This window comes from Adiantum capillus-veneris, chromosome 21 (genome assembly GCF_014529385.1).
Source record: "Adiantum capillus-veneris isolate H3 chromosome 21, ASM1452938v2, whole genome shotgun sequence".
NCBI classification, from domain to species: Eukaryota; Viridiplantae; Streptophyta; class Polypodiopsida; order Polypodiales; family Pteridaceae; genus Adiantum; species Adiantum capillus-veneris.
Window position 1 is genome coordinate 70,861,364 of NC_140951.1, and position 20,972 is coordinate 70,882,335.

General features: G+C 44.7%; 1 protein-coding gene across 2 annotated transcripts in view; it reads left to right on the forward strand.

Annotated features, from left to right (window-relative positions):
- LOC147431139 (Pleckstrin homology (PH) domain superfamily protein) overlaps positions 1-20,972 on the forward strand; it is an 89,687-nt gene that overhangs the window by 11,190 nt on the left and 57,525 nt on the right. For both annotated transcript variants that reach the window (XM_086493783.1, XM_086493782.1), the window contains one exon: positions 16,478-16,575. In XM_086493783.1, the coding sequence (XP_086349909.1) occupies positions 16,478-16,575 (98 nt within the window). The remainder of the gene's footprint in view (positions 1-16,477; positions 16,576-20,972) is intronic.

Below are 20,972 nucleotides of genomic sequence, written 5' to 3' on the forward strand. Positions count from 1 at the left end.
TCTGTTCAGGAACAAGGATCTCCTCGTTTTCTTCCACTTTGGGTTGCTCATCAGGCTCCCCAACATCAGGCACATCACCCTTAACAGGTTTCAAGAGACTCACATGCAATGCATTATGAATCCTCCAAGTATCTGGCAGTTCCAATCGGAAGGAGACATCATTTATCTTGTTAGTGATCTGGAAAGGTCTGTAGTATCACATACTAAGCTTTGGAAAAAGCATCTCCTTTCCCTTTTTCTTTCTTAGGCGTGCCTTCTCAAAAGTAAGAGCACCCAATCATCCTCCTTCAGTTTCCAGTCGCGACGATGGCGATCCGCTGCCTTTTCCTGTCGTTCTTGAGACTTCTGTAAAGTCTCGTGAACCTTGGCAACAGCCGTATCCAAATCTTGCGAATATTCATCCGCTTCAAATTTCTAATCTTTCGTGCTCAGGAAGGATGGAACCTTCGCAGCAGTTTCAACAATCTCTCATGGCGTCTTCCCCGTCGAAGAGTGTATCGTGTTATTGTAGGCAAATTCCACCAAAGGTAAGTTCTTTTCCCATTGAGTCTTCTGATGCGAGATACAAGACTTCAATAAATCTAAAATCACTGAATTGGCAATCTCAGATTGCCCGTCAGTCTGCAAGTGGAACGATGACGAGAACTGCAACCGCGTGCCAATGTTCTCCCAAATTGCCTTCCAAAACAAACTCATAAATCTGGGGTCTCTGTCGGAGACAATCGTCTCAGGCGTGCCATGTAATCGGAAAATCATCGTGATCATTCTGTATTCTCGGGAGATAAAAAAAAATGAAATCCATTTCAATATTTTCCCAGGGGCGGGTGGGTATGGGTAAAGGCTGTAACAATCCCTGTGCCTTATGCCTGTCAAACTTGACCTTCTGGCATACCAAGCAACTGCGCACAAACTCTTCCACATCCTTCTTCAGTCTCCGCCAAAAGAAATCTCTCTCTACCCCTTTCATGGTGGTAGCAATGCCGCGGTGACCCGTAAAAGGTGGACAGTGGCAATCAGTCATAACCTTTTCCCTCAACTCACAACATAGTCTTTTTCATCAAGTAGCCTTCCCGAAGGGTGTATCCAGCTACTGTCTCCCCATCCCGTATCCGTGTGAAAATATCTGCAAAACCTGTATCTGTGGCATACTGATCGACCATATCCTCGAAGCTCCTACGATGTATCGCGGAAATAGCCAGAACCAACGGTTTCCGAGACAAAGCATCTGCCACCACATTCTTCTGTCCCTGCACATGGACAATCTGGAAGTGGAACTGTGACAAGATGTTCACCCACCGCATCTGCTTTTCCGAAAGTTGCTTCTGTGATAAGAAGTAGCGCAAACTCTGATGGTTTGTAAAGACAGTAAAATCTGCTCCGAGTAGGTAATGCCGCCACTGAGTAAGAGCATGGATAACCGCCAAAAGCTCTTTCCCATAGATCTGTGCTGTCATCTCCAGCCTAGAGAACAAACGGCTCTCGTAAGCTATGACATGGCCTTCTTGCAGCAAGACCGCACCCAGACTACGACCACAAGCATCACAATATACTTCAAATGACTTCTGCAATTCCGGCAAAGTCAAAATAGGTCTCGTAGTCAATTTCTCTTTCAATGTCCGAAAGGCAGTCACCTCTGTGGGTCCCCACGAAAAAGGTACTCCTTTCTGTGTCAAGGTATGCAAAGGGGAAGCAACCTCTGCAAACTTTCGTATGAACCGCCTGTAGTACGAACACAGTCCCAAGAAGCTTCTAACTTCATGGACATTCCTCAAATCGGGCCAATCACGGATAGTCTCTATCTTGGCCGGGTCCATTCGCACTCCTGTTGCTGACACAATGTGTCCCAAAAAGTGTATCTCTAGTAGGAAAAATTCACTTTTCTTTGCATTAATCACTAATGTGTGATCTCATAATGCCTGAAAGACTTGAAGCAGATGATCTCTGTGTTCTGCCTCATTCTTGGAGAAAACAATGATGTCGTCAAAGAAAGTGCCAACAAATAGCCTGCACTCTCGAAAAATCCTGTCCATCATCCGGTTAAATGTCGCAGGAGCATTGGTTAAGCCAAAAGGCATCACCAAAAACTCAAATAACCCAAAAGTCGTCCGAAAAGCTGTCTTGTAGACATCTCCTGGCGCTATCCTGATCTGATGATATCCACTCTTCAAGTCAATCCTGCTAAAGCACGAGGATCCCTGTAACCTGTCGAGGATATCATCGATCCTAGGAATCGGAAATCTGTTCTTGACGGTGATTTCGTTGAGAGTGCTATAATCGATGCACATTCTCCAAGATCCGTCTTTCTTCAAAACCAACAACACTGGAGAGCAATACGGTGAAGTACTAGGCTGGACAAGACCCTTTTCCAAGAGGTCTTTCACTGAGTTCATAATCTTTTCATTCTGTACTCGGCTCACACGATAAGGTGGCCGATTCGGTGGCGTGCTTCCAGATATCAGATCAATGGTATGATCTTCAGGTCCTCTCAAAAGCAATCGGCATGAGCGTGGAGAAAAAAAATCTTGGCGTTCTTTTCTTCAGGTCAAAACATATTCAACCTTTATCCATCGTTCAGTTCTCCCAAAAGAATGAGTAAGAAAACTGAAGTTCATCAAGTACAATCTCTAAACCCTTCATTTATCAAAGTCGCTTTCTCGGCCCGGTAGTCAACCACGGCGTAGTTCTTGTGGTACCAAGGGATCCCGAGTAGAACGTCACTCACGTGCCCTGAACACCCCTGTCATTGCAAACGAAGTTTGCCAATGCTTGGTGTAATGGCAGCATCCCATCCGGGTGCCAGTCGAACTACCTCCGCCTGTGGCGTCAGTCTGTCGGGCGTAGTTCCAAATCGAGCCGCCAATTCCAAGTGAAAAGAAGTTGTCCTTGGCTCCTTCAAAAGAGCTTCCTGATCCTTCACTTTGCCCCAAAAGCGGCAAAGTTTGTACTTTCATTCATTAGATTCGGTGCAGGTCCCACGCCATGTGGTACCAGTTCTGCTTTTCTATCTGCCTTTTCTGCCACATTCCTCAGTTGCTCTCGAACTCTCAGGCCTGTTGTCGTCTTTATTATTCTGTTCTTTTTGTGCCTTATCAGGGCACTTTGCGGAAATATGTCCATGTTCGCCGCATCCAAAGCACTTCCCCTCTCTGATGAAGCGAGCTCTCTCCTCAGGAGTAAGCTTGGGTCGTGCATCCTTTTTTTTTCTCTGGGCTCTTTTTCATTCTACTTTCATTCCCAGAAGTCTGTTCGGCTCGTTGTGTCATGGCCTCATCTGTGGGGTAGGTCAGACTGCCAGAGTGAATGGCAAAGCCCCGCTTCGCATGACTCATCAACTCCTGAATAGAAGCCGACTTCTGTTCCAAGCAGTCATCTCGGATCGCTGTAGGTAGACCCAAGGTAAACCGCTCAATCTGTTCTCTGAACGAGATCTTCTTGAATGAAGAGGCGGGTAGAAAAGAGTTCCAGAATCTTTCACAATAAGCATTGATTGTATCTTTCTTGGTCATCCGAAGATGGTTCCAAGCAGCTCGTACATCTCGTTCATATTCTTGCGTCAACCAAGAAGAAATAAAAAGCCTCTTGAATTTCAGCCATGTAACTGGCACAGTCTTGCTTAATAGAAGCGTGGACCACCAAGTACGAGCATTCCCCTTAAAGTAAGAGGCAGCTCTCCGAATCTTGGAGTGCTCTGAATAGCGTCCTCCCGCGAAAGCGATGTCAAACTGCTGTATAAAAGACAAAGCCTTCGAAGCATCTGAGTATCCTGAAAAGTATCAAACTTGATCGAGTGGCCACCTTCCTTAAACTCTCGGACTTTCTTGCTTTTATCTTCGAGAAAGTCATACTGGTTGGCTTTGTAAAAATTCTTCTTGTTCGCATAAAACTTTCCGTCATTGGAATCTGAGCTGTCTGTAGACGAGTCCTCAATAGAACTGTCAGTCTCTGGGCGAGATTTAGCCTTCTTTGCCTTTCTCTTGCCCTTTCCAAAGCGTCGCTTCTTGCTTTGCTTTTTACCTTTTCTATCTTCTTCGCTCGAATCCGAGGAGCTAAAAGAACTGTCAGAAGAAGAAGAAGAAGAACTGGGTAGTTCTTCAAACTTGACGCGCTTCTTCAATTTCTTTGCCTTGTCAAATGTCGACCGACGACCCAAATATCCCGGGAAGTCAGTGCCTTTCTTCTGCTTTTTGCCGTGCTTTTTGGCTTTCTTTTGCGTGTCAAAAAGCTGAGCAATCCGTGCATCAACCACGTTCTCCAGTTCCTGCTCCGTATATTTTCTTGGAGGCAGAAGGTTTCTTGAGAGCGGGTTTCGGGAGTGGTGTTGTGGTTCTCTGCCACTCCATCTGTACCTCCTCCAAAGAGGTCTGGTTCATATATTTTGCCATCTTCGGGTCCTTGGCAAAATTGAGCATCATCTTTGTTGCATCGCCGATCAACTGGCGACACTCCATCTCTCGCCGCTCCGCCTAAGTAGGCCAAGGCGGGCCGTACTCTCTGCCTGAATCTTCGTTGTGATCCCAGCCCGCATCTCCAAATGCAGAGGGAGTCGACTGATCATTGCCTGAAGCCATAGGTGCCGCGGAAAAAAATTCGGGGATCGGATTTCCCGTAGAAGAGAAATCGGCCGGGCTCTGATACCACTGTAAATAACTTGGACACTCCAAGTCAAGAATCAACCGCGACAGCACCAAATAACCACTTCAAAACAATTCACAGATCACAATAGATTTGCACTGGCCCGGCGGAGTTCCGTGCCTAGAGATATTGGCCCCAAAGACTGGCGCCCCTTTCGGTATTTCTTTTTGTATTAATCAATCATCAAAGTACAAGAGAGCGGTTAGGGTTTCACTCTCAGACTCTGCGTCCAGATGCTCTGAGAAGTGAGGCCCTCACCACTAATTTAAAGGTTACAAGGGATGCCCAAAAGCAGAGCCCCAAAAGCTTTTAAAATCAAAAGCATCAGCTCTCTCTCTCTCTCTTAGAGAGTCTTTTCTCTTTTTTTTATAAAAAAAAAAACAAAAGCAAAATTCGCGTCGCTCATCATTTTCCAAAATAAAAATAAAAAAAAATAAATAAATATATATATTTTAATAATCCGCCTCCACGATTTCCGGAATTTAGGGTTTTTGGCAAAAATTAGGGTTTGCAGGAATTTTAGGGTTTCTGGCAGAAATTAGGGTTTCTGCTGTCCGCCACGTCATCACTTTGTGACAGGGTGTTAGTCTTCTTCTCTTTCTATCACTCACAGAACGTTCACTCATAGTATCATTCTCTCTTCTCTCTTCTCTCTCCAATCTTTGCACATCTCTCATTAAGTAAAAGGAACTCTCTCATTTAATAAACAGAACCTTGAGACTTGAGTATGCACTGAGCACTCATCTTGAGCATTCACCATCAATCACTTTTGCTGCACATTAAAAAGAAGGGCTTTTGGGTGCCAAAATTAGCATATACTTTTGGGTAGTGTAAGCTTTTGTAACCTATTGGCTCTCGGCCGAAGGCCTTTAAATATGAGCCTTGAGGGCCACTCAAGTAGATCAGCTTGGTAGCAGATTGTAGAGCGGGCTCCTCTGGTAGTTGTACTCCGTGATTGAAGAGTATAAAAGACAAATTGAAATGGGAACCAAACTTCGGGGCAAGTGCATGTGGAATTGGAACTTCGCCACTTATTGTGACTACTTTGAGTTTTCAAGTTCCAAGTGTTAAAGATTTCTAGTTTTTATTGTGTGGTGTTGTGAGATTAGCCGATTATAGTGATAACAAAGCTTAAGCTGATTCTTCTTCTATGGAGGATCCGGTCTGACGTTTTGTAGCACACACCATGGATCCTAACAGAGAATTTGATCAAGAACGGAAGCATGTTCCGCCTATAATGCGGAAGATGACTCTAATGGCAACAAAGACTCAAATAACAACAAATCGATCGATGATGAGTTTGATGACCAATCAAGGAAACTCCATCAAAGATCCATAGGTTACAAATCTTCGATGGCAATTGCAAGTTAGTGCTTGTGCAAAGCAGTTTATGAAGTATGCAAAGGATCTATATTATGCTAAGTTTTTGAAGAACCAATTGATTTCAGAGTTCTATGAGAGTGGCAGAAGCTGACCAATCTACCCCTCAAGTCGGTGATGATAGTTAAAGCAAAGGCAAGATTTGACAAGAAGCTCTCTTTTTTGACAAAAGAGGACATTGAACGACCCATGGAGCGGAAAGTCAAACTACTAAAACACAAAAAACACTTGCACAAGGGACGAAAGTCCAAGTCTTGCCCTGGCTATCTCGGCCGTCAATCTACTTTTGAAGAACTAGCAAAGAAGGGGTCTAGAAAGAAACACTGTTGATGTGTTCACTTTGAAGACAACACACCAATCCTTCTTCTCCTTCTTCTTGTGAGGAAGACCGACAAGAATTGAAGAAACAGAAGCATCGGAAGAGCAGATTGCGAAAGAGTTACAACTTACAAGAACTCTTGTCGTTCAGACATCGACATTACTTCTAAGTACACTTTTGGGACCACTTTTAGCAAAAAGAGGAATCATCTGATTTGAGAACCAAAGTACGAAGGCATTGAGTGGAGAAAGGGCAAGAAGGAATTTAAGGATGGGGAACCAAAGTATAAAGCTCGACACTTTCTCCGGCGAGTGCGCCACAAGGATACCCATGAAGTGCCTTATCTTTTATTCTACAGTTCGACACTGAGGCAATTTACTGAAGCCTCAAGGGTTCAAAAGGTGGCATCTGACCTAAAAGAGAATGCCCAAACTTGGTGGTCTACACTTTTACTTCATGGAAAAGCACCTGGAAACTGAATTAAGTTCAAGAAATTGTTTTTATATAGTAGACTAACTCTCCAATTTGAAGCCGATGTTTTGACGCCTTGGAATCATGTGCGGATAGAGGAGGAAGATACGATCTCAACCTACAATCAAAGGTATCGGGATACAATCCTATGAGTGGCTTCTTTCTGAAAAGTATCTCTGAAGGAGTAGATAGAGCGATGTTGTTGCGGTCTACCCAAAGAAATTCAAAGATACTGTATGAAGCAGAGGTATTCGAGTATTTAACGACAAAGGAAGCACGCTATGGACAATGTTTGTTGAGATCATTGACTTATGCAATTGACTAAATCCATCGAGAAAGAAGCTGTTAGGTGCAACGGAATGAATGTTTGCGCTTTGCTCAAGATGAGTGCTCCGAACTGTGCTCAAGGTTCCTTTTAGTTCTTATGGAAGGGGGAGCCTTCCGTTCTTAATGGAAAGTGCTATGATCACAACAAAGTGAATGGACACTGTGCGTGCAAGTGTATGAGACTGAGAGATAGAGAGAGAAGAGAGATACGACACCAGAGCCTCCGAAGGCCCCACTCTCGTTAGTGAGAGTGGTCTACTTATGATTGCACAAAGTGGTACAATGATGATGCAACCTGGGACTATGCCGGTGACGACGACGGAGATGACTTTAGGGCTGAAATCTGTGGTCTTCTATCTGCAGAAAATCTGCTAATGTTTGGGCTGTTTTGGGTGGCTGAAAATGAGGTTCTTTTGCAATTCTCCGAGGCTGAATCTGCTACTATCTGTGAGGCTGAAATCGCTGAACTTCCTGCTGCAGCAAATTGCTGAAAATAGAAAACGCTGGCTTGTCTGATAGCGTTAGTGGAAAACACTGCCTGTGGATATGCTGGCGATTGTCAAACTGAAAACGCCAGGGGTCAGGGGGAGGTGTGGCGATATGCAAAACGCTGGGCTGAAGTGGGGAAGTGGCTCGCAATGGTGAAGACCGAAACGCTAGGGCTGTCTGTCGGTGGCGATCAAGCAAAGCTGAAAAACGCTAGAGATGGGGAGGTGCTGAAGATGTCCAAAAACGCTAGGGTTGATGGTGCTTGGGGGTTCTTGCTGAGAAGGTGCTTGTTGAGCGGGAAGCTCATGCTGCCTCTTCTGCCAGAAAGTTCTAACTTGGGTTTGCTTATATATTTTCTTAGCAAAATTGCCCTACCTACTTTTGTTGGGAAGTCACTTTAAAATAATAAGTGAAAAATGTCAAAAATAGGGAAAATAGGCTAAATGCACTCGAAAATTCCCCTGCTTGAATCTGATGGATTCTGAAGGGAATACTGATGATCATGCTGTGTGCAACCAGAGGATATGCATCTACACTAAGTGACTGGGCATGCACGGTCTACGAATAGACTCACAAAAGTGCCAGATCACTTCTAATCTAGACTGACTGGACTGACTGAACCGTGATCATGTTGTAGCTTGTCCACGAACACATAGGGTTGGATGTGTCATGTGACATCCCCTCCTTTTCAAAGTGAGGTACTAGTACCGAACTGTATGGCATCGAGGGAGATCGCCAATAGCATCCGGAATCCTGGAAGGGACTCTTTGCCGGCCCACTCTGATGTGTGAGTCGTGCGGTACTTGAACTTCATAAAGATCTGCAACGCTTGCTTCTTTGGGCTGCGCCGAAAGCGACACAAAGTCTTCTGTGGCTCCTTCCTTGCGTCAACTTCGTCGAGTGTCATGCTTCTTTCTTCTTCAAGAATCTCCATGGCTGAAAATTCTTGAAACCACTGCCAACACAAAAACATGAACATACCCATTCCATGTAAAGTGAGTGGAAAAATCTTGTCTTCCTCAAAGACTGTGCATGCAATGTGGATGAACAAACAAACGGAGTGCTAAACCGTTCTCCACATACACGCAAACAATGAGATTGAATCTTTCTCTTATGATCTAGAGCAATCAACTTTGGCAATTCACAACGGAAATGCCCATGCTTGGTGCTCATGCTTTCATGTGCTCTTTCGGAAACTGTGTCATGCCAAGGAAGAGACATGGAATGTGACTTCCTTAGATACATTACTTTTCAGCTTTTCATGAAAAATCCGCATACATTCGTGCTCATTCATGAGAGAAACGTGTTCAACATACAATATGTCATGCATAGGAAAAGGGATCACATAACGATGCTGACTAAAATATAGGAAACGATCACGAAGGAAACATTCGAACAATGCGTGCGTATGAATCATGCGAACACATAATACTTCCTGTGAGGGTTCTTGAGACCAAGGCTCGAGAGCCAAGATCTCTTCTTCGTGATTGATCGAATCTGTAACTAGGTTAGCTTCGCTAGAAAAAGCATCCACTAACACATCATCCTTGTGAACAATCACATCTTCTTTATGCAACTCATCATGCTTGTGAGAAATCACATCTTGATCATGCAAATCATCATGCTTGTCTTTATCATCCAAACCATCATGTAAATCATTATCATTCAAATCATCATGCTTCTCATAATCATGCAAATTTTGTGTGTCATGCGGTGGAGAAAAAGAGACCGAGAGAGTCTTCTTCTCCTGAATCCTTTCAATCTTGTCTTGCATATTAGCAATGAGAGATGGAGAATGAACAATGTCCTCTTCATGAATGACAATGGGAGAATCACTTTTGGCATTGAGAGTGAAAGTGTTAGCCTCCCAATCAATGAGAGGGTTATTATCACGAAACCATCGAATGCCCAAAATCATATCACATCCTGAGAGAGGAGAAACAACAAATCTACTAGTGAAGGCAGCTTGTTGAATTGCAAACAACACATCAAGGCACTCCTCCGTGATGAGAGCGTCCATACTGGGAAGAAAGCCAGAGACCTCGAAAGGAGATCTCGGACTAACTTCGAGGCGGGCTCTCTCAACAAGAGAGGAACTGATCTCATCATGCATACTACCTGGGTCAAACAATATGACAAAACGGTGTCCCGACGTACGACCGTAACATTTAATGAGAGAATCATCAATGGGAGGGTCATGAGAAACTTGGGGCACACTCATGTTATCATTTATTACATTGAGAGAGGAAGTGGGTTCTGTAGATTCTTTAGATTCATTTGATTCAAGCTTAGGACATGTTCTTTTTATGTGACCCTTAAATGTGACAATGAAAACAACGACCTTCCTTAGAATAAGTGCTTTGCTCTTCCGACGTGATGTATCCTCCTACAATTCCTTGTGCTACCTTTTCATTTGGAGTAAGCTTAGGTTTAGCAATTGTGTTAGCCTTACCCTTAGATTCATTGGAAGAATTCTTTTCTGAGAGGCTGTTGGAAGATTGGTTAGAAGAGTTATCATTCTTACCATTCTTACCGTTCTTACCATTCTGAGGGTTTTGAGAAGTCTGCGAGGTACTTGTGGAAGTCTTGTTCTCCTTAAGCTTTCTCTTGTTGTGCTTCATCTCCTGTGCGAGAGCAATTGTTATCGCCTTGTTGAGATCGATTGGATCGAGTACCTCGACATGGTACTTGATATACTCGTCCAATCCAAAGAGAAAAGCCTCTTTGCGCTCATCACCGATTTGCGTAATTGGGTGCCGAGCTGCAAAACACGATTAGAAAAAGACATAACCGGCATACCATTTTGCTTGAGAGCGCGCCAATCGTCCTTCAATCGTGCAAGGTACTGAGGTGGCATAAATCACGCCTTGAGCTTGTCTTGGAAATCAGCCCAATTGAAGGAAAGGGGCGTGAATTCGTCGGCTTCCTCTAGGTGCGCGGCTAGCTGTGCCTCTTGCCATGCGTGGTACCAATTGATGGCATCACCGGCAAGGTACATAGCTGCCGTCAAAACTTTGCTATTTCCTGTCTTCTTAGTTGTCGCAAAATAAGCATTAAATTGATGCAACCAAAAATGAAGAACCATAGCATCCATCTTACCGTCATACTTATTGAAAGTCAACTTCCTTGTGACTCGATGGTTGGAATCCGCATGCAAGCCACTTGAGGAACTCCCACGATCTTTGGGTGGTTCGGATTTATAGGCAAGTACTTGTCGAAGCAATTCTTGAGTGCGTAGTTCTCGTTGAGCTTTACGCTCAATCTCCAAAGCCACTCTTTGAGTTGCACGCTCCGTCTCAAAGACCGCGCTTCGTGCTGCCTCTTCTGACTTTCTTTGTTGTTTTCTTTCTTTGCGTGCGTCGCGTTCACGTTCTAAAGCAAGGCGATTTGCTTCTTGCTCGCGGTCCTTAGCAAGGCGATTTGCTTCTTGTTTATCCATCATGGCCATCATCTGCTTGACCATTTCCTCCATAGGGTTTGGTACACTTGGTGGCGTAGATAGCGAAGGGGGAGGGTCGAAAAAGTCTTCTGGTGGGGAAAAATCTTCGCTACCTCTCTCATGCTCATCACGTGTATGCGAAGAATCCATTCCGCTTCGGGTGACGACCATGCACTATGATCTTTGGTTCTTAAGTTCACGAGGAACTTGGGTTCTTGAGGATCTTGAGGTTTTCTTTCGCTTGCAAATCGCGTTTGAGAAGGATCTTCCCTTCACCCGAGTTCTACTCCTTTCTGCGGGCGCACCCCTTGGCGGCCTTGCGCTCACACCAAGGTTGCTTTTTCCCACCTCACGTCGATTGGCCGGCCGCTAAGTGCACGGTCCGCTTTCAATGAGTGAAAAGAGACACAAGGGGAGGCTGGACAAGCCCTTCTTTCTTGGGATTCCTGTCACTCTTCAACAAAACACGATTAGGAATCCACACGCCCAAGCGAACTTGGGTTCGTGCGACCTCAACAAGCAAAAAAATTCTTGTGGTTCTTGTCCTTGAGTGATACAGAACACTGCCAAAGCTCTGATACCAATGTTAGGTGCAACGGAATGAATGTTTGCGCTTTGCTCAAGATGAGTGCTCCGAACTGTGCTCAAGGTTCCTTTTAGTTCTTTCGGAATGGGGAGCCATCCGTTCTTAATGGAAAGTGCTATGATCACAACAAAGTGAATGGACACTGTGCGTGCAAGTGTATGAGACTGAGAGATGGAGAGAGAAGAGAGATACGACACCAGAGACGTAAAACCCTCCTCCGAAGGCCCCACTCTCGTCGGCGAGAGTGGTCTACTTATGATTGCACAAAGTGGTACAATGACGATGCAATGGCCTGATGCAACCTGGGACTATACTGGTGATGACGACGGGGTAGACGACGACGACTTTAGGGCTGAAATCTGTGGTCTTCTATCTGCTGAAAATATGCTAATCTTTGGGCTGTTTTGGGTGGCTGAAAATGACCGTTTTGGCTGCGTTTTCCGAGGCTGAAAATGAGGTTCTTCTGCAATTCTCCAAGGCTGAATCTGTTGCTATCTGTGAGGCTGAAATCGCTGAACTTCCTGCTGCAGCAGATTGCTGAAAATAGAAAACGCTAGCTTGTCTGATAGCGTTAGTGGAAAACGTTGCCTGTGGATATGCTGGCGATTGTCAAACTGAAAACGCCGGGGGGGGGGGAGGTGTGGCGATATGCAAAATGCTGGGCTGAGGTGGGGAAGTGGCTCGTGATGGTGAAGACCAAAACGCTAGGGCTGTTTGTCGCTGGCGATCAAGCAAAGCTGAAAAACGCCAGAGATGGGGAGGTGCTGAAGATGTCCAAAAACGCTAGGGTTGATGGTGCTTGGGGGTTCTTGTTGAGCAGATGCCTGTTGAGCGGGAAGCTCCTGCTGCCTCTTCTGCCAGAAAGTGCTAACTTGGGTTTGCTTATATATTTTCTTAGCAAAATTGCCCTACCTACTTTTGTTGGGAAGTCACTTAAAAATAATAAGTGAAAAATGTCAAAAATAGGGAAAATAAGCTAAATGCACTGGAAAATTCCCATGACTGAATCTGATGGATTCTGAAGGGAATACTGATGATCATGCTGTGTGCAACCAGAGGATATGCATCTACAGTAAGTGACTGGGCATGCACGTTCTACGAATAGACTCACAAAAGTGCCAGATCACTTCTAATCTAGACTGACTGGACTGATTGAACCCTGATCATGCTGTAGCTTGTCCACGGACACATAGGGTTGGATGTGTCACGTGATAGAAGCTTCATCGGACAAGAAGAAATCCAAGAAGTTGGTGTAGAAAAAGAAATCTACCACCCCTCAAATATCTACCAAGTAGAAGGCGGTGTCTTACAAGTTGGGTGGATGTGGTGAAAGAGGGCATATCTTAGCAAGTGCCCAAAGAAGGAGAAGTTTGAAGACAAACTAGAAACATCCAAAGCGGTAGAGGACCAAGCTAAGAAGGGGAAAACCAAGGCCAACTTTTACCAGATTTCATGGGGATGCTTGAGGATCACACGGATCGTAACACAGAGCATTGCAGGACGTGTGGCAAAGTAATTTTCTTTGACAACGGAGCCAAGTCCAACTTTATTTCTCGTTTGGGAATCAAGCTTGAAGACATGGGGCCGCAAATGGATGCAGTGTTAGCAGCACCAGGTTATGAAATCATTGTAATTCCTATCATAGGCAATCTGCGTCTGTATTGTCGAGGTGACATTGTGCATGGAGACTTCAACATTATGCTTGTGGAAGGGTGTGATGTTTTGTTAGGGATGCCTTAGCACGCCCAGAACCAAGGCTGGATCCGTACGTATGTACCGTACGTACATACGGATTCATATTGTACCGTACATCCGTCCGTACGTATGGAACGTATCGTATGTGCTGAATTTTTTTACATCTGTTTTTTTGGCCAATTGCAGGCACTTAGGGTCACTTTCATTGGGCACAGGGTCTTATGGGATTCACCTTTTTATATGGGTCCAAAGGTCACAATTTATACTCTGTGGTTATCTACGAAATGGAGAAGTTATTCACTTACACTTTCTCACTTCTCATATGTGGTAGTGCATGTGCGATTTTTTCATTCGGGTTACACTTATATGCTATGGTTATTTATAAAGTGCAAAATTTCTCCTCTATAGGCCCTGAAACTTGCTGTAGTGTGTGCATCTCTAAATATTGATCTGAGTGGATATATTCTCCAAATAAGTGTGGGGAATGGATATCTAATGTATCTCTACTAGTATACATGTATTCTATAAATAATTCACTCCTTAATCATGGTTTCTTACAATGGTACGTATTTTACGTACCTTAAAATCCAAACCGTTCAATACAATCTACTATACATACATATTTGTATGCTACGCGACGTTTGGTTCCACCTTGCCCAAAACAGCGTCGTGGACTGTGGGCAAAGAGGAATTAGGATTCAACTCGAGAATAGTAAGGGTAGGGAAGTTGTGATTGATGTAAAACTCATCGGCTACAATAATGTGGATGATGGTAAGGATTCCAATTTGTCAAAGTTAGAATCAGAGTGGCAAATTTTTCTTCAAGCTCATGCCAATTGTTTTCAGAGGGTTTGCCTGGAGAGCTATCAGAGGATCACACCATAGAATTGATCCTTTGGAGTACTCTGAATTGACCTTCTTAGAGTGAGTCGTCCTCAACAGGAAGAGATCTTAAGCCAAGCATAGGAGTGGTTGGAGAAAGGATTGATCCAGCACAGTACCTTACTTTTTTGTTCTCCGGAATTGCTTGTTTAGAAGAAAGAAAGATTTTTGAGGACGTGTATCGATTATAGCGCTCTCAATAAGATTACCATCAAGAAGGGTTGCTTTCAGTGTGCTTATGCTATTGCCATGCTTGTGCTGTTGCAGAGCCTCTCATACAAGCCACTAATCAGCCCATTGTAGGGCTGGTTACAGAGCCTCAACTGGTGGCCATCCACGCCATCCAAGGCGCCGAGATCTGCAACTTATTTGGGAGTACAACATCCAGAGATGGTGGAATTGATGCAGATGATTTTGGAGGCACAACACGGGGTTTTCAGTCCCTTGGCTTCTATGAGCCACAAGAGGTTTTTTAGTCGGCCCGTAACCCGCTTGTTGCACAGAGAGAGAGAGAGAGAGAGAGAGAGAGAGAGAGAGAGAGAGAGAGAGAGAGAGAGAGAGAGAGAGAGAGAGAGAGAGAGAGAGAGAGCCCAGCCCCAGCCAGCGCTAGAGGGGGAGAGTGCTGCGCTGGCTGGCAACCTGATCAGCTGTTGGGAGACTGATGAAACTGGGGTTGAAAAGAATATGGAACGATTTTACAAGTTGGTATTCAGCGTTGAAGTGATTTGTGAACCTACTACCAGCTACCGCTGGCTTGCTCCTACCTCCTGTCTCAGTCCTCTCCCTCATCCGTACACGTGCGCAGCGCCACAGGAATAGAGCCTCTCTCTCTCTCTCTCCCCCCCCCCCCCCCCCCCCCCCCCCCCCCCCCCCCGTGTGTGTGTGTGTGTGTGGTTCTTGCAACCGCACGAGTTGAGAAGCGCTGCCAATCGACTGATCTGATAACAAATGTTACTAAATAATAAAACAAGTAATGGACTTGCATTGGTCGTTCCGGTCACCTCCTGGTCGGTCACACACTGGCCTTTTTCTACCTCCAAGGAAGGCTACGCAAAATTACAGCCTCCCTGCCCGTCACATCGGGTGATCCTAACTAGTGTGGCTGCAGCTTGCACAGTGCGTGCTCCTATGCAGGAAAAATGGACTATAAGATTAAGCTCCAGATAAGGGCACTTAGGGCCCAACCATAAAATGTATTTGCCTCCTTTCTTTAACCAACTTAATGTGGTTATGGAAACCCACATGCATGAAACTATAAAATAATGCACTTTAAAGCACACCAAAGCTGCAAATTTTTTGCAAATGTTCCATGAGGTGTGTTATTAAGGACCACCGAGTCTCAGAGGCAAGGCAAGTGAAGCCATGAAACCCATGTGTGATTTGTTGGGCCATCGTTGGAGTGCAATTTCTGTGTAGAGTTTAAGCATTATGGAGGTGGGATATTGTGCTGGTTCCTATCGAAAACAGCTTTGAATCTCTTAGACATACAAGGCAGATGTAGGCAATTGGCTGTTTCATTTAGAGGCAGGCCTTGTGATTTTTGTAGTTTCAAAATGATGGTATCGAGTCTTGTTTGACATCCATTGTGTAATCTAAGGTTTTTGGAATTTGTTTTGTATCGAATAGTTTAGGGTCAACTGAAGCTTTTTGTGTGTTGTTTCAATTCTAGTTGTTTAGTGTTGGATGTCTCAAGTCGTACTTGCCTCTATATCATAGTACAATCGTATGAAAACCTCAAACTTTATCTTTTACGGTAGTCTTTGTTTGGTGTTTTAACATTTGTGTGATGATACTCTTGAATTAACCACGAATCTCCTGAAGCACTCTAGATTGTTGGCCTTCTAAAAATACGTACGAATTTTACGTACCTAGTAACTAAAACCATTCAGTAATATGTACCGAACCTTTCCAACTTGGTGACATGGGACGCTCATTTTTGAGCTTCCAGTCCCAACTATTTCCCTTACCCACTGCCCCAACACCATCTCAGTCTTCTCTTTGTTTGAACCCTTTTTTGTGCAAACAAGGTTTTTTTTCTGAGCCTTATCCCTCATTCCCCGCCCAGCTGTCCAGAACGTATCCATGTTTCTATGTTTTTTTTTGAAGCTTCAATGCTTGCACGTCAATAAAAACTAAAAGGTAAGAAGGGACAATATTGCACTTGCATTCTTGATCTGATGCAGATTTTTCTGCGCTTTTAAGGCAATACATTATGTATGTGCTTTGAATTTATGACTTCGTTCTTGATGATGGACAGTTAGTGATCAACGAATCAGGTCTTGCAACCCAGAATGATGGAGGGAGGGCTGCACGGTATATCCAACATATCAGAGCCTTGAATAGTCAATTTACCAGGTTGGAATTCAACTTTGAGTTTCAATATTTGTGGGACTGCTTTATGTCGTCTAATTCTTTTGTTACCTGGATTCATCCCACTTCATTCCATTCCTAGCAATAGAACGGTTTTGAATTCACATCTTGTGCTACACATGTTATGTTTTTCAGGTCTTTTTTCGGTTATGTACTTGCACTATGAATATTTAATTATCGCTTTTTAATCGGACAAAAAAAGGATTTCTGGGTAGAAAAAGGTCTTTTTTCAGGTCTTTTTTGGGTTATGTACTTGCACTATGAATATTTACTTATCGCTTTTTAATCGGACAAAAAAGGGATTTCTGGGTAGAAAAAGGGATTTTTGGGTAGAATGGAGCAATCATCAGATGTACACCATCTGTTCGTTTCAATAATGCTAGTTTCTCATGCTGCAACTTCTTTCATGTTGTAAATTCTATGAGTCGACCTATCGGCAAAATGTTTCTCTGGTAGGTATAGAACTAGGCTCAACTCCCTGCAACGTGCAAGTTTTTTTTTTTAATTTACAAAACCAGATTTAGGTCTTTGGTTATAGAAATTGTGCAAGTTGGCCTCACAGCCATCCGAAAACATACCTGAGTCATCAGCAAACGCAGCATCCAAAAGCTCCTCTCCGCGAATGGGTAACTGTAGGCCACGCAAACCAACCTCATATGAGGTCAAAAATCTACTCATCGCCTGCTTGCAAAAGAAACAGGAAGGGGGCAAGAAGGCAGCTTTGCCGTACTGATCGTGTAAGCATGAAGCGTTCCCATCGACCTCTTGCTAGCATAGTAGCAACACCTGACTACGAGCACACCTGTAGAGAGCAGACACCCCTCTGATCCATGCATTTGAAAAGCCCATCCTGCGCATAGTGTCCTCCAAGAAGTCCCAGTCAACTCTGTCGTAGGCCTTCTCAAAATCGAGAAGGAGCACCACAAGATCCTCTCCTTGCAGGCATGCAAGGGAAGGCGCCTCCCAAAATGGGAAGATATTGTCAAGGATACTACGCTCCTTGACATAGCCGCCTGAGTCTCATGTATGATGCTCTCAAGCAGTGGCTGAATTCAAACTCAGAGGCTTTGCAAGGATTTTGTAGGTTGAGTTGAGAATGGTGATGGGATGCCACTACCGAATCTTATCAGGAGATCCCCCCTCCTTGGGGATCAGGTAGATCAAACCCTCGCTTATGCTGTCAAGCATCTCCCCAGTGTGCAAAATGTGCTGATATGCACTATATAGATCCTGTCCAAGCACCTCCCAGTACTCCAAGAAAAAGCTGGGAGTGAAGCCATCTTCTCCTGGGCAACTACCACGTTGGAGTGCTCTGAGAGCCTCCCGGAGCTCCTCTAGCAGGAGAGGGCTCTCAAGCATCTGTTGCACCTCCTTAGTGGCGAGGCAAGGCATCTGTGCCCACACCTGCTCTCTGCCTGCATCTCTGCGTTCTGATTGCGGCTCCGTTGAGAACAGCTCTCGGTAAAAGTCGGTAGCTACTGCTCATATGTCCTCAGGCTCTGTGGCAACCGTCCCATCCTGTCTCCTCAACTGCCGAACACTGGTTTGCGCATGGCGAGGGCCCACCATCTCAAAATACTCTCCAGTGACTCTGTCGCCCGCCTGGGTCCACTGAGACGTCTGTGTGTGGTAGGCAAACTCATGGCGCCGCTCCTCAACGGTGATCAGCTCTTGTCAAGCCTGTTGCATGTGGTCCTCCATCCAAGGGTTACCTGGGTTCCGCTCCTATATCCTCTGTAAGGAGGCAATGCCCCGGCGTAGTCACTTCTCCTCCTCTCGAGCCACAACCAAACGTGTTGTCGACTCCCGGAGGAAGAAATGACTAAGCTCCTTGAGGCCATTGGCCACTTTAGCAGCAACACCCCCTCGTGTATCTAGACTCTCGGTCCACTACGTAATCACCTGCTCTCTGAGCTTTGTATCTAGCAAAATCCTCTCAGGAATGCATAACATAACGCTGCCACTCCTCTACGTGTCGGCAAAAGTAAGGATGTGGCACGTGATCAGAAAAGGTAGTCCCTGCTAAAACGCAAACTGAACCACCAAGGGCGCAAAAGTTCTCAGTAGCATAGACGTGATCTATCCTTGATAGATTCACTCCGTACACTTGGTGGTCGTATCTAGAAAAAGTGAGGCTATTTGAGGGCCGTGCAAAGCTAGCATGCTGCCATACATGCGCGATCCGCAAGGTCATTCATAGCCGTTCCCAAGCAGCCAGCTCTGCTCCATGAACAATTTCATGTTTGTCCTCAACCCTATCTGAGGGGTCCTCAAGCATGTTGACAACAACCCCCCCCCCCCCCCCCCCAATGCACCACTGCTTTGCATGAGGTCGGGACTCCACCAAATGCGACCAAAACTCAGCCCGTGCACTTGCATGGTTGGTTGGGCACATAAACGTTTTAGAAAGCCACAAGGCAGCCATGTATATGCATAGTGACCCACTGGGCCCTGCTTGGCACATTGCCCACAATGGCCTCCTGCCAAGAATCTGCAATAGTCATACATACACCTCCTTGAATGCCACTAGGCCCAAAAGCAGTTGACCAAAAGGTCTCATAGCGACCACGCAAGATCTGTCCACAATGTTGGGTTAAAGGCCTAAATAATCCCTTTTTGTACATTTTTATACTTTGTCCAGGTTCAATATGAACCTGGACACATTTTTTAAAGGTCACTTATAATAAAAGTGGGAAAACCCAAAACTCACTTATTGAGTTTTCCCCAAAAACGTGAGCCCTCTCTCTTCTGCTAGCGCTTGCTCTCCTGTTGGCCTTCGCCTCCCCTCTCTGCACATACTGCACTTCCTCGCGTGCTCTTTCACTTGCACACACCGCCGCGCGCTCTTCACGCGAGATTTTGCAATTTCGTCGCCAAAGGACTCGTCCTCGGACACTAGAGAGCTCCCGGCAACCCAAATTGACCCAAAATAGGCTGAAATTAGGTCCAAAACAGGAAATTACAGGTTATGACAGCAAAATACAGGTTTTGCAAATGATGTATTAAGGTGTGGGAATACTTTTGCTGAGTCCCCGAGACCGGAAAACACTGAAATTGCCGAAAAACAAGCCCTAAAACAGGTGTTTTAAGCAAATTTCAGATTTACGCATGTTTTTGCAAGTGTTTTTATGGTGCGATTACATTGGGGAAAGTGCAAATTGATGCAATCTACGCACATTTGACAAATTTTGTCGATGTATGACCATTTGTGGCTTAATTTCATGCAATTTTGATGCTACAAATTGGGGCTTTTGCGCTTACATGCTTCTAAAGGCTGTGTATTAGCCTTATGTATGTCTTCTGAGGCTAAAAACAACTAAATTTGTTGTTTTCGAGCACAAATTTGCTCGCTGAAATTTCCTGCGCATAAATTTCAGAAATTGAATTTTGTGCCCAAATCGACCTATTTTGCCCCAAATTGCTCCTGTGACCATTTGGAGCTGTAGTGCACATCTCTGTGAGGCTATACTTTGGTTTTTTTGCGCATTTTGCCCAAAAATTCAGCGTATTATCCCTCTTATTTCGTGCAACTATGGCCTCATCTTCTTCGGATGTGAAGAACCTCTTCGAGATTAGGAGGTTCGATGGAACAGGTTTTGATCTCTGGAAAGACAGGATTCAAGGAATCCTATTTCTTAAGGATTGCGAAGGGGCACTTGAACAGGTGAAGCCACAGAATATGACAGATGAAGTATGGGTTAGCATGAACAGGAAAGCCGTTACATACATTAAAATGGCCATGACAGATGAGATCTTCATTGATGTGAAAGGTCTCACGACTGCTTTTGATGTGTGGGAGAAGTTGAAGGGAATGTATGAAAAAACGCCGCCTGTCAACCAGGTGCACTTGATGCAAAAACTTGTTGGCATGCAACTAGATGAGTCCAAGAGCGCGGCAGAGCACTTGTCATTGTTCGCAGGCACTTTGTCGCAGTTACAGGATTCTGGCTTGCCCCCCTTTGATGATAAGCTGAAAGCTATCTTCTTGCTTATGACCTTACTTGAGTCATGGGAAACTTTGGTGGTTTCGTTGTCCAATAACCCCAATTTGACCTTTGATGGTGTTAGGGGCTCTATCTTGAATGAAGAAATCAGGAGGAAAGCAAGTGGAGAGGGAGGCAGTTCTGCCAACATGGTTAGATGCAGGACAGAAAAGAAGAATACTTATGCACAAAGGAGTAAGAGTAAGAGTAAAGAAAGGGGAAATGCAAGCAAAGGCAAGGGTGATGTGACTTGCTATTACATGGCAGGAAAGGTCACAAGAAACCCGATTGCAGGTACTATAAAGTTGAGTTAGAAATGAAAAAGAATGGCGGAGACAAAAAGAAAGAGAAGAAGGAAGTCAAGGCCGATGCATAGGATAGCTCAAAGGACAAAGAGAA